Here is a 12,908-nt window from a genome sequence, read left to right on the forward strand (position 1 = left end):
ATTGGGCTATCTATGAGGGGGTTAGAAAGGTTGAAGTTACTGTTAAAATGGAAAATCTTTCTTGATGGGGGCGTTTTGTTAACATTCAAAATTAAGATAGGAAGAATGGTATATTTTAAACATTCCACCTTGCTATAGAGTTGGTTTTGCCTATCCATTTGAATCTTTGGTGTTCCTCATTAAAATCCTCTTGTTTGTTATGTTGATCTATGTTTGTTATGCTAAAGCAATTGTGGTTATATTTCCATCGCCCTTCCTCACTTTCGGCGGCTCACTGTAGAACCAGGAGGTGATGGAAGTCTTTGGCAGTGGTCTTTTTTATCCTCTGCTGCCCAGTGCTTGCTTTTTCCTCCATTACCAGCACATACTCTCTACTTAATGTCAAGTCAGCTGAGAATATCAGTTGTCCAGTTCAGTTCCTGGTTTGTCACATAGATTTGTTGCCTCATTGAGCTCTCGGGGTAATGATCATTGATCTTAGGTTGTTCCTAACTTTGCCTTTTCAGTACAGAGTTAACACATAAAGGACTATGAATAGGAAGTGTTGTCGGTCATCATTTCATGTGCTATTAACTTCTATAGTTCTGCATGGACAATTTAATGGGAGAATAGAAAAGGGTTTGCTGCCCGTTTAGAAAATACATTGACCCTTCCCTGAAAGGATTTTTCTACAAACATGCAAAAATACCTTAAGATTGATAGGTTTCTCACCTTGTCTTCAAGAAACACAGTTATTTGGTCTAACTTTAGAGAAGAAAAAAAAGAAGTGCTAAAACAAAACTAGAGAAATGAAATGATACCCTAGGAATGAGGATCTATGGTAGAATGCATGAGCAAGGTTCTCAGTTTCATCACCAACATCACACCCCCCCCCCGCACACACACTCACATGTACACAAACACACATACACACACCATTAATGATAACACTTCAGCTTATCATTAGATATTAGTGATATATTAAGATTTGGAAAATAACTGACTTATTTAAGTTAGCAACAGACATTAGAAAGACGATTAGAAAAACATCAAAATGTCTCTTTATGCGTGTGACTTCTATCCTAGGTATTATGTTAGTTTGAATCCCCCAAATTTTCTATAAAAACACTGAAAGTCTCTGAGGGTTTCAGTGTAGCTCTAACAAGAACTTAATATTCGCTAAACAGAATACTGTATTATCTTTCATAAAGGAGCTCTTATATCTTAAATTGAGTTTAAGAAAATGAGGAATACGTTTAATGAGATGCTGTATACAGTGGTGGTACCCTGAGAAATGTATTCATAACAGAATGAGGATATTATAATGCGATGTAAACATAATCTCCTGAAAATCAAACAAGTTACTGCTCACCAACAAACTTACAAAAGACCAAAAACATTCTAAGAGTACTTTATTGACATCATTATTAACTATATTGAATATGCATTTCAAAGAGAATGGACTGTGCCTCTGGTGAAATAGTGTGTTCATTATTACAACAAAAACTGTGAAGATCACATAGTTAAGTGAAAAAAAATATGTCTCAAATACTACAGGTTCTTAATGTGTATGTACAACAGGTGTTCTATAAGTTTTCTATTAAACAAAGGGGACTGAATGCTATGAGTTTGATGAGTTTATGAGACGGGCATTCTTTAAAAAGAGAAAACTATTAGCATCCTGGAACAATTTCCATTCCTGGTCCATTTTCGGCCCACTGGAAAAAATTACACTGCTTTTTTTTCTCCAAAGGACATACAAAAAAATTCTTCCCATTATTAGGTCCAATCTTCAGCACAGTTTTCATAATGGAGCGCTTGCCATGTCTGCAGAACGGGAAGGACAGGTCTGCCCACTGAGGGAGGAAGAAGAAAGGCTATAAAGAGAACAGTGCTGAGCAGAGGAGACTAGTCTTAGTTGATATGACAGCCACCTCTCACACTAGTAATTTGGCATTGCACAACAGATGGAAACTATTAGTTGCCACAGTTTAAAAAAATGAAAAAAAATTTATTTACATTCATTTATTATTGAAATCATGCAATAAACTGACCAAATTTCAAACCACTTTATCTAAAGACATACAGTCCCTCCCTTCACCCAGAGTAAATGAAAACTATCAAATCTTGATATTAAGCTACCACCAGGATCTCAGCTATATGTCTGTTTTAATTAAAATATTACCAAATATTTGTTAGAACTGAAATACTAAATTCATTAGTTTCCTAGGCAAAGGAAGATCCCGGCAGATCCTTGCACAGACTAAATTAGGAAAGAGCCACCCTACTCTTAGTGTTAGGGCTCACGAGAGGAATGAAGGCAGCTGAGACAGTATTAGTAATATAAAATTACTAAGACTATTTTTCCATCATATTTGAATTGGTTCTTAAGAAAACCTGTGAATCTAGTATGAAGTACATGCATCAAGTGTAGGAACTCGAGTTGTCTAATTTCACCTGAGAGTGACCTTTAAAAGGTTTGTACATGGGCAGAAAAACATTTTCTTACTCTGTAAGACAAACCAGCAATCTTGGGGTTCAGCACTGAAACAGATTGATATTTTCCTTTTTCTCTTAGATGATATAAGACGTGTAAGTGGGGGAAATGTGTGTCCTTAAACACTGGAATAACACTCAGCATGGTGAGAATGTTATACTCAAGGAAAGCAGACAGATGGACTGACCGAAGGACCTACGCTCCTGCCTCCTAACCAGATATAAAGGATCACCTGTGACTAGATTGTCACAGGCTGTCCTTCCCAACCCTCTGACCCCACCAGGTTACACTCATAGTAACATTCACTAAGGTTATAGTCAATCCCAGGAGATTACCAGCCCAAGTGTTGATTGTTCTCATGTACTCAATGCATAAGTCATGAAACTTCAAGAACTCTTATTTTGTATTTCTTAATCCTTAATTCCTTTCTCTTCCCCCTTTTTTCTTTTTCTTCCTTCCTTTGCTACAGGCTCTGGTGAGAGCTGCTCTGGAATCCATTATACTAGTCTGGCCTCAAACTCAAGAAGCTCTTCCTCCGACTTGCCCAGTACTTGGAATGAGATGTGAATCACTACATCTAGCCTCAACACTTCCTGTCTAGCATTATGAACCAAGAACAACATGGCTATACTTGTGATTACAAACATGAAACTTTCTTTGCTGATTCAACAGCTATTCTATCATTAGTATTATTGGCCGCACTTGTTCACACTGTTAAGTTATTTAACACCCATGCTTTACACCAACTGCTAATACGGCCCTTTAAAATGCAAAGATAAAGCCAGGTATCGTGGTGTATAACTGGGATCCTGTAACTTGGGAGGATCCTGCCTCAAATAATAAATTAAATAAATAAATAAGTAAATAAATAAATCTGCAATCAGTGAGATCTGTTGCATTGCAATAAACAAAACTCACTTTAAAACCACAGTAAGCATGGGAAATTTTACACATACTTCAAAAAATCCGCACTGTGCTCCTCTCGGCAGAGAACAGGCATAAAACTGCCTCCCCTTGTTTTCTCCATCTTTCCTCACAACTCGGAGAACACAACGGCGGTGGTGCATCTTGCACAGAGGGCTGCCATCACTTTTGGAATGATGGCCACGTGTCCTATTGGTTTGGAGTTCACTGTAATGACAGGCAACACAATAATGGCGGCACAGCAGCACTAAGATGGGCTCTTACCACTCTGCCCATCCAATTAGTGTTACCCGTAAAGAAAGCAGTTTGAGGTTATTATATTCTTTTTTCTTTCCTTTTTGGTTTGTTTTTATTTATTTATTTACTTTACAACCTGATCGCAGCCCCCCTCCCCCATTCCCCCCCTAGAGTTCCTCCCCACCATTTCCCCCCCTGCTTCTTCTCTGAGAAGGGAGAGGTCTCCCCTAGGGTATCACACTCCACCACCCACCTCCCTCCCCACACATTAAATCACTGCAGAACTGGGGGCACCATCTCCCACTGAGCTCTGACAAAGAGGCTCAGGGGAATGAGATCCACAGGCAGGCAACAGAGTCAGGGACAGCCTCCACTCCAGTTGTTGGGATATCTGCATGAAGACCACATTGTATATTTCCTACCTATGTGCGGGGACCTGGTTATTATACTCTTAATTCTTTGATCCTTCTGGTAATTCTAACTGATTCCTGAACTCACTATGTGTCAAAGACATAAACTTTAAAGGTCTGAATAAAAGCAGCTGGATTTGTAAGTGGTGTGTCGGGTTTCCTTACGTTTTTCATTTCAGTTATTCAGTTCTTCCCTTACCATATATTACAGCATGTTCCCTTTTATTTCCCCTAAAATATTGTCACATCTACCTGGACCCCATCTCCCAAAGCAAACAGGGTCACAATCATCTCTAATTGTTTTCTCGTCTGAAGGAACTCCCATCAGTGCTCTGAGGAGCCCATCTGGTGACTACCTACTCGCACGCAGAATAATTTTCTGTCTTTCTTTGATCAAAGTTACTATTTTAGTCACAATAACATTTTAGTAAGAAAAAGGCTGCTGCTGGGTAGAGAAGAAATGTGCATTTGGTATTAGCAGGTGAGTTTCATCTTTGTACAATTACAACCCAGAGACTTTGAAGAGAACCCCTGCACACAGTGAACGGAGCCCAGGAGGGAGTCCTGTCCTTCAGCTGGATATGTAGTTTTGTCTTTGGGAAACAATAAGGGAGTTTCATTATAATTTTTCATTTTCTACACCTTGTATGTTTTAAGAAATACATGTATACTGACCAACCGGTTCAAAATAAAAGTGTTCACAGCCATGAAAGAAAGGGATAAGAATTTATCTCAGTTGTAGATGTTGTACTTAGCATGTGCAAAGTGGCTTTTATTCCCCAGCACCAAAACAAAATAATTGTAACAACAAGCAAGTCCAGACGTCACCATTTTTAACTCTCTTAATAGTAAAAAAAAAAAAAAAAAAGTCCGATTTGCACGTTGGGGGAAATTTCTAAAAGTAACAACTGTAACAATTTTCTTAAATATCTCAAAGTCAGATACATTTTCCTTCTCTCCTGGCTTCTGAGACTAAATTTTGCAACATTTGTTTCAATAATGATGCATCTGGCAGTATATCTGAAAATTTCAGAGGATATGATCATTCACTTCTGGTGAAACTGATTTATGCTTTATAAAATATATGATTATAGTACTTTAAAAATAACTTTGCAGTATTCCTTAAGCGCAGTTTAGGGATCTGCCATTTGTAACACATGAGCGGCTAGTACCATTGCTATGGACAGTATTTTCATTAAATATTTCGCCTGTAACTGTTTTGGTTGTTGCTGTCTTCAGAATGGCCTGTAGTTGACATTAATGTCTTAGAGTGATGGGTCACACCAAACCAGCAACAGGAAAGCTGGAAGGCAATGGCTGGGCATTTATGATCCACACCCTAAGTTAACATTTCTTCTAGGCTCTACCCAACAGTTACCTAGTGACAACCAGGTATGAGACTGACTTGCTATAAAAGGACTGTCCCCCCACCCCCCACTCTGTCTGTCTCTCTCTCTCTCCTGTCAATTGGACCCTGGTTACCACGTGAAAATTTGGTAATCCAGCTTATGCCAGCACGTTCTGTTATTATTTGTCTATCCTTGGGATATTGCAAGTGGTAGAAAATAATAACCTTTATCTTCACCCATGGGTGCTGTCATTCTTTGCTAGTACCACCAGGCTCCCAGTACCTGGGATGTCTTCCTCACTTGAAGGTTTACAAATTCACACACTATCAACAATCACATCTGGCCCCAAACCCCACTCGATAATAACTCTAAACGGTCGCTTACTGGCACTTTTTGATCCCAGTATTTTAAGGAGATCCAGAAAATGGACGCTTTCCTATGTTCAGGTTTTCCCTACCTTTGCTCCAAACCTTCTTTTGAATCCTCCTGTTCTCCAACTCAGTTCCTATCCTTGATCCAGCTAACAGCCCTGACTACTGGTTCTCTCTCCCTACTCCTGCTGCTCTAGAAGCACTCTCCAGACTTTGTTCAGACTTAGCTCGCTTTGCCCGTCTTAAACTTCTACTTCCTGAGAAATTGTTTATATCTGATTTCTTTCCATTCTGGTCCATACCAGGTCCAAGCCAGCTGTGGCGGGTAAAGGGCTAGGCGGTTACTGAATCCCTGCCCACACTCAGAACCAAGCAGCCCTGTGCCTCGCGCCAGACCCAGACCTGCCAAAGCTGCTCAGACCTGCTTAGACCTGCGCAAAGACAGAGGCTGCCTATAGCGGCAGGGAGAGATCTCATCACATGCCCATAACGCCATGGCAGTCAGACAAAATGTGTCTATTTGTCTCTCTGAATGTCTAACTCTTTGTCTCTTTGCTAACATGTAGCCACACTACTATAAATAAATGCAGCTCCATTCTGAGGTATAACAAACATATGGCTTTCCACCTCCTTTGCTAAAGGTGGGGGGAAGAGAGGCAGAGCTATAGTTTCAGCACCATCTTACTTATGGGCAGTTACATGGCTTCAGAGCCATCTTAGAAGAGGGCAGTCACCATTTTTGTAGTGGGAAGTCCCCACTTCACTGCCATCTTGTTTGAGGACAACCTAACTTAAAAACAGGTCTCCAAAGACTTTTTAATTAAAATAACGTTTTCCTATGGTTTCTATCCTGTCTCCGTAAATTGTAATCTTAATATTAGTTTAAAGGTTGACAACATTAAAAAGTTTAAGATCACTGCCTTGTTTTTGCTATCATTAAGTTATAATCTTTTTGCTTGCTAGATACAGTCCAGAACAAATAATTAAAAACAGACTCAAACTGAACACTAGCTCTTAATCTTGTGAGAGATCTGCTAAATATACTGTTAAATGTTTAAGCTTACTCTGACAGAGACTCCCAAATCCTAAGAGTAACCCCAAGGTCTCCAAGAAAATCTGAGCACAGCTACAAAAGACTCGATCTGGACTGTGGTACTATAACCACTGAGAAAGACAGTTCCATTGCCTTGCCCACTGCCAGGGCTCAGCCTAAACTGTGGACAAACAGAGGTCACCCAGAGAATTAAATGTCTCATATTGCCTAAGACAAAGTGAGGCATTTCTCCTATGATCCTCCTTCACACTAAAAAAAGCCTCTCATCTTCTGGGCCTGATAAAGAGACTGCCTCTGCCCAAGTTTAGATGAAGACCACAGGGAACTGGGAAACTATTTAGATAGTAGGTAGACTAAAGGTGTTCTTCATGCTAAATCTATATGATTAACTATCATATTCACAACATCAAGATTTTGAGTTTATATATGTGTGTGTGTGTGTGTGTGTGTATAAATGGAAACACCATATATATTTGAGTAAACACCATATGTATGTATGCATACACACACACACATACATATGGTGTTTTCTCAAAATCTACATCCAGGACAGCTCCAGAGAAGCAACCCACAGATGATCCAGTCTATTCTCAGACACTTCTACTAGGCCTGTGCTTTCCTACCCCTAGATAGATAATCTCACAGACCCTGGGCAGCAAGGAAACAGACAACTCTCCTAAGAGTTGACCAACATCCCCATCCCCATTTTCTTAGGTGTTCCAAAATAGTTTGGGACAAAAACTATTGCCCCAAAGTCAGCAAGAAGTAGGAAAAGATCACAATGACCCTATTCCTGCTCCATCATCACTTCTTTCTATTTTCTCATGTCTTAATTAAAACAAATGGAGGAATGATAGCATTTCTTCTAGGCTCCTCACAACAATTACCTGGCAATAGCCAGGTTTGAGACTGGCTTGCTATAAAAGGACTGTTTGTGCTCTCTCTCTCTCTCTCTCTCTCTCTCTCTCTCTCTCCCATCCCCATGTTCCTGGCCAACCTCTTACCTTCTTTCTCTCTCCTTTCCTTCTGTCCTTCTCTGTCCCTTTTCTTTCTCTGCCTCTACTCCTTTTCACTCCCCTTCCCATGCCCCCAAATAAACTTCATTTTAAACTAGACCCACCCTATAGCTAGTACCTCAGAAGTTGTGGGGCGATGCCTCAGCATGGGTCCACTGAGGCACCACTTTCCGCTGTATCATGCTACCACATTACAAAACATATCTCCATCTCTTGCCCCAATGACCTTCAGAGGTTATTCAAAGCTACAACTTTAAGAGAAGTATCTGCATAGCTGCAGAAGTCAACAGAGTGCAAAATAGAAGTGACGTCATAAACAGTATTAAATAACATTTAAGGAAGAAAGAAAATGAAGTTAAGTGTATTAGAAGAAATAAACAGAAAGTTGCTTATTAAAATGGACACATATAAATACAGTTTTATATGTACTTTTGATGGCCCTGGTAGACCAGGCCTATATTCCCAGCTTCCCTGGAGAATGAGACAAGAGGTTTATTTGTTCAAGGGCAGCCTGGCCAGCTTAGCAAGAGCATGTTTTAATTACATAAATAAGGGCTAGGAATGAAGCTTAGAAATTGCATATCCCCACTATGAGAGGAGCCCTAGATACAACACTCCAAACAGAAGAACAAGAAAACAATCACCAAAACAATTTTATATGATTTTTAAAGTGCTGCCTTGAATAGCGTTTAGTTCAACATTTCCTAATTTATTTATCTGACTTAAATTTTAGTTGAAAACTTCAGAGACCTGAGGAGATATTTATGATTTTTACTACTGATGCTTTTCTGAGGTACAAAGGTAAGGGACAGGACTCGAGAAAAGAGGCTCTCGTACCTTGCTACTTCTTCATTTTGTCTTCTATTCTGTGGAAGCTGAAGACAAAGCTGGTTGCACATTGTCCTATCCTTGGTACCCATAATGTGCTCTACTAACTAGAAACATTCATATCACCCAGGGACTGGCTCCTCAGACACTGATCTACCCATTTCCTCTCCAAATCCCTTTAGAATCCTCATCTGCTTGCTAACAAGATTCCCAAGTGATACATATACACATTAAGTTGGGAAGTGCTGAGTTAATGTAACCAAGCTACTAGTGCCACCTTCGATCATATGGACTCTAAATATGCACCTCAATTTTATGGTAGATAACATTATCCAGGTTAATTGAATGTTCTGCTTAATAGAGGATATCTTGGTTCCTCTTTGTTTCCATCATTATTTAAAAACTTACTAAAATGTAGCAGAGCATTTGCTGTGCAAATTTAGCCCAGAGAACAGATGAATTTATTTTGGTGATTAGGTTCATCATTTGCATATTGATTTACAAACAGCAGAGTTATATAGTAAACCAGGATTTGGCAAAACTGTTTCAGACAACACATATTTTAAGCTTTGTGTCTCTGTGGCAACTACTCAATTCTGTTGTTTTTAATACAAATATAGCTAAACAAATGGAAATGAAACATTACATAACAGGTGTCAGGCTGGATCCGGCCTTCCTGGCTGTAGTTTGCTGGAGTAGACATCATTAGAATCAAGGACAATGCTTTGAGGCATAACACATTCTTAATAAATGATAAAAGATAAAATCACTGTCTGGCATGTGCAAAACACATGGGTTCCATTCTTAGTATCTTAAAAAGCAATAGATTAACAATAAAGAAATCAGTAGGTAAAAACTATCCTTGTGATGGAAAACTATTTTATTATCCATAATTAACTAATTTATAAGTTATTGATTATATTAAATCAATACATACAGAATGACTTAGTAAAATTAAACTACTGCTTGGAAATAATATTTAAATTAATTGGTCCAACTGACTGTAGATCTGACAATTCAATATTATCTCTAAGTTTAAAGTAAACAAAAACTAAATAAGTGAAGCACTGAGAACTGTAAGCTTATATTTTTCAAAACCTACTTTACTAAGGGTTCTTAAACACTCCAACCTCCATTATAGCCCACTTACTCAAGGTAGGGAGGAAGATGGCTAATAGGACAAGGGAGATGTGGGCCTGTTCAGAAATAGTTTTTTGGGGGCTGATTTCAATCTTCATTGTCAGCAGTCCAGTCCACTAGAAAAACATCAAATATGAATCAGGATCCAGAAGAAACCTCAAGGCTCTCCTGACCAGCACCAGTCTGCTTAAGCAAAAACAAGCAGTCAGAACACCATCAGAAGTTCTTTGGTGTGTTTCTCTCTAAGAAGTCATGGCAATCAGAGATCAAAGAAAGCAAGTTGAACCATTTCAAGAACATCCTCAAGGAAAGCTAGCATCAGCAACACCCAGCAAGGTAAACCAATGCCAGGGCATCATCCACTGTCTGATGGGTTATTCTTTATCCAAACATCACGTGTCCTCCCAAGCATTGGCTCCAGCCAAACATCACACACCCTTTCACCGGGCAGCTTTCTGAAAAGCACCACGACGTGTTGACTCTCATAAGACAGTTCCCAGAAAAACATCATACAACACAACTGCATCTCTAAGGAAACCAGAAATTTCCACTTCAGAAAACTCCCAGAGGTGAAGCAGAATAAGAGGTGAAGCAGAACAAGTGTAAGGCATTACACACAGACCTGCCAATGGCTGATGGGAGCTGACATGGGGAATGGGAAGGATTTTGAAGATGTAAGAACTCCTCCATGCAACCCTTTGTATGGTATTTCAGCTAGAACTCATGCTTTCTTTAAAAATGGACCACCATGTTTTTTTTCCGTGTTTACAGTAATTGGATCAAAGATTTTTAACTGGTTTTAGAAGCTATTGTTAAATGCTTAAAAACTGGTTCAATTATCTAATTGATCATCTGGTAATTGGATAACATTCAAGTATATTTAGAAACCAATCCAAAAATAAGCCTTATCAGCATAGCATGCAATAGCATGACAAAGAGATCACTAATTAAGGGAACAAAAGTCAAATTAATTGCCCTATGGTTATTAAAGAAAATAAAGTGGCTATAAATTCCGAGTGGACCACCTGTTTTCACAATGTTTAGTGGTGAGTCTCTGCTACACATCTTGTCTACAAGATGAACACTCTAGTTGCCAGAGAAGGAGAACAATGAAATAAATGACAGTAATTTGCAATTTATTCCTTGTAAAGTAGCTGGGTGCAGAAGGGCTTCTGGGTGAATTCATTTCACCACTTGACATTTATTCTGCTAGTTCATCTTGATGGATTATGGGGTTTCATCCTTCTATTCAACACACACACACACACACACACACACACACTACACACACACACACACACTACACACACACACACACACACTACACACACACACTACACACACACACTCACACACACACACACACACACACACACACACACACTACACCCACACACATACACACACACACACACATACACACACACACACACACACACTACACCCACACACATACACACACACACATACACACACACACTACACACACACACTACACACACACACACACTACACACACACACACACACACACACACACACACACACAGGCTGTAGCATGTGTAAGCTGCACACTGTGATTAATCCTATGACTGCTAATGACTTGTGGAGAAATGATTCAAATTTAAGGTTATATTAATGTTTCTGTACTTCTTAATTCATTAGTTAAATTGTCTGCTTTTTTGCTTGTGTTTTTGTTTTGCTTAGCATGAATGAAGAAAGAATAGGCGGGGATATTTCATCTGGGTACAATAAAGAGTACAATATTTTAAAGCAATCACTGCCACGTCCTTCCAGTTACACCACTGAAGAAAGAAACTGATTAAAAGTGATTTTTCTTCTACAGACAACCTCCCAATTCAGACTGTAGTTCTTCCTGATTTTATCATGAAGCATTAATTAGGGTGAAAAGATGAATTATCTAGTCAGGTAAAAGTGCAGACCCCCACAGCTTAATTCAAATATATCACAAACAGCGGTTCTATCAGTCATGTTAAATGATTATGAATAAAATATTTTGAAAAGAATCAGCTAGGGGGTCAATCATCAGGATTAATGTATGACAGAAGATTTAGAGGTCAGATAAGATGTTTGAGATAAAGGCATATACTGGGCAAAACCTGTCTGAGAAATGTTATGAAACAAGCTTTAAGGATTCCCAGTGTTTAGATTAGAAATTTACACCAGGTAAATTACACCTCATCACATGGTCCAGAGAAGGAATCTCTCTATCAACAAAGGAACAGAGAAGGAGCATCTATTAATCCACATTTCCCTGAGAGGACTTCAGGTTCCATGGCAACTGTCTCCCATTGGTAATAAAAGTCATTATTTGCTTTGTTTACTCTTCATTTAAAATGCTACAAAGAGGGCAGTGGGATGGCTCAGCGGATGAAGGTGCTTGTTGCCAAGTTTGATGGCAACAACAACAGCAACAACAGCAACAACACCCCCCCCCCAACAACAACAATAACAAAACATCCCACAAGGCCAAAAACAGCTACTTTCTTTAACAGAAAAGCAACAACGGGTCTTCTGTTTTTCTTTTTTAAAGTAGAAGGCACATCCTAAACTTTTATTGATGTGGTTCCCCATCAGAACTTTGCTTTCTTTTTATTTATTTAATTTATTTTCCAAATGCTGTCCACTCTTCCCTCACAGAATTCCTCTCCCTCCCCTCCTCTTCTCCTCTGAGAGGGTGAGTCCCCCTGGGTATCCCACCACTAACCCTGGCAAATCAAATCTCTGAAGCATTAGGTGTACCCTCTCCTGCTGAGGCCAGACAAGGCGGCTCTGTTGAGGAACAGATTCTACAAACAAGCAACAGCTTTAGAGACAGCCCCTGCTCCAGTTGTTGGGGGACCCATATAGAGAATGAGCTTGTTTCAGATCTGCTACATATGTGCTGGGGGTGTGGGGCTGGATCTAGCCATTGTATGCTCTTTGGTAGGTGGCAATGCAGATGGCCTCAGCAGCTGACAGTGCTACTCACAAGGCTTTGGCTTATTTGTGGTGAAAAAGCAGCAGGGATACAGATGGAAGCCAGAGCTCCAACTCTGGTCTTGACTCAAGCTGGTGGCATGCAGGCTAAGAATTTCCCACAA

The 12,908-nt window shown here is 39.5% G+C and overlaps 1 protein-coding gene across 2 annotated transcripts in view; it reads right to left on the minus strand.

The window, feature by feature from the left end:
• Positions 1–1,374: 1,374 nt before the first annotated feature.
• Neil3 (nei like 3 (E. coli)) overlaps positions 1,375–12,908 on the minus strand; it is a 52,199-nt gene continuing 40,665 nt past the window's right edge. The window contains exons 9-10 of one of the 2 annotated variants that reach the window (NM_146208.2): positions 3,433–3,607; positions 1,375–1,835 (exon numbers count right to left, since the gene is read on the minus strand). In NM_146208.2, coding sequence (NP_666320.1) covers positions 1,653–1,835; positions 3,433–3,607 — 358 coding nt within the window. In that variant the 3' untranslated portion in view covers positions 1,375–1,652. Of the gene's footprint in view, positions 1,836–3,432; positions 3,608–9,815; positions 9,922–12,908 lie in introns of those variants that run through there. The other variant, XR_870387.1, reaches the window with a different exon arrangement.

This window comes from Mus musculus, chromosome 8, assembly GCF_000001635.26.
Source record: "Mus musculus strain C57BL/6J chromosome 8, GRCm38.p6 C57BL/6J".
In the NCBI taxonomy this organism is placed as follows: Eukaryota; Metazoa; Chordata; class Mammalia; order Rodentia; family Muridae; genus Mus; species Mus musculus.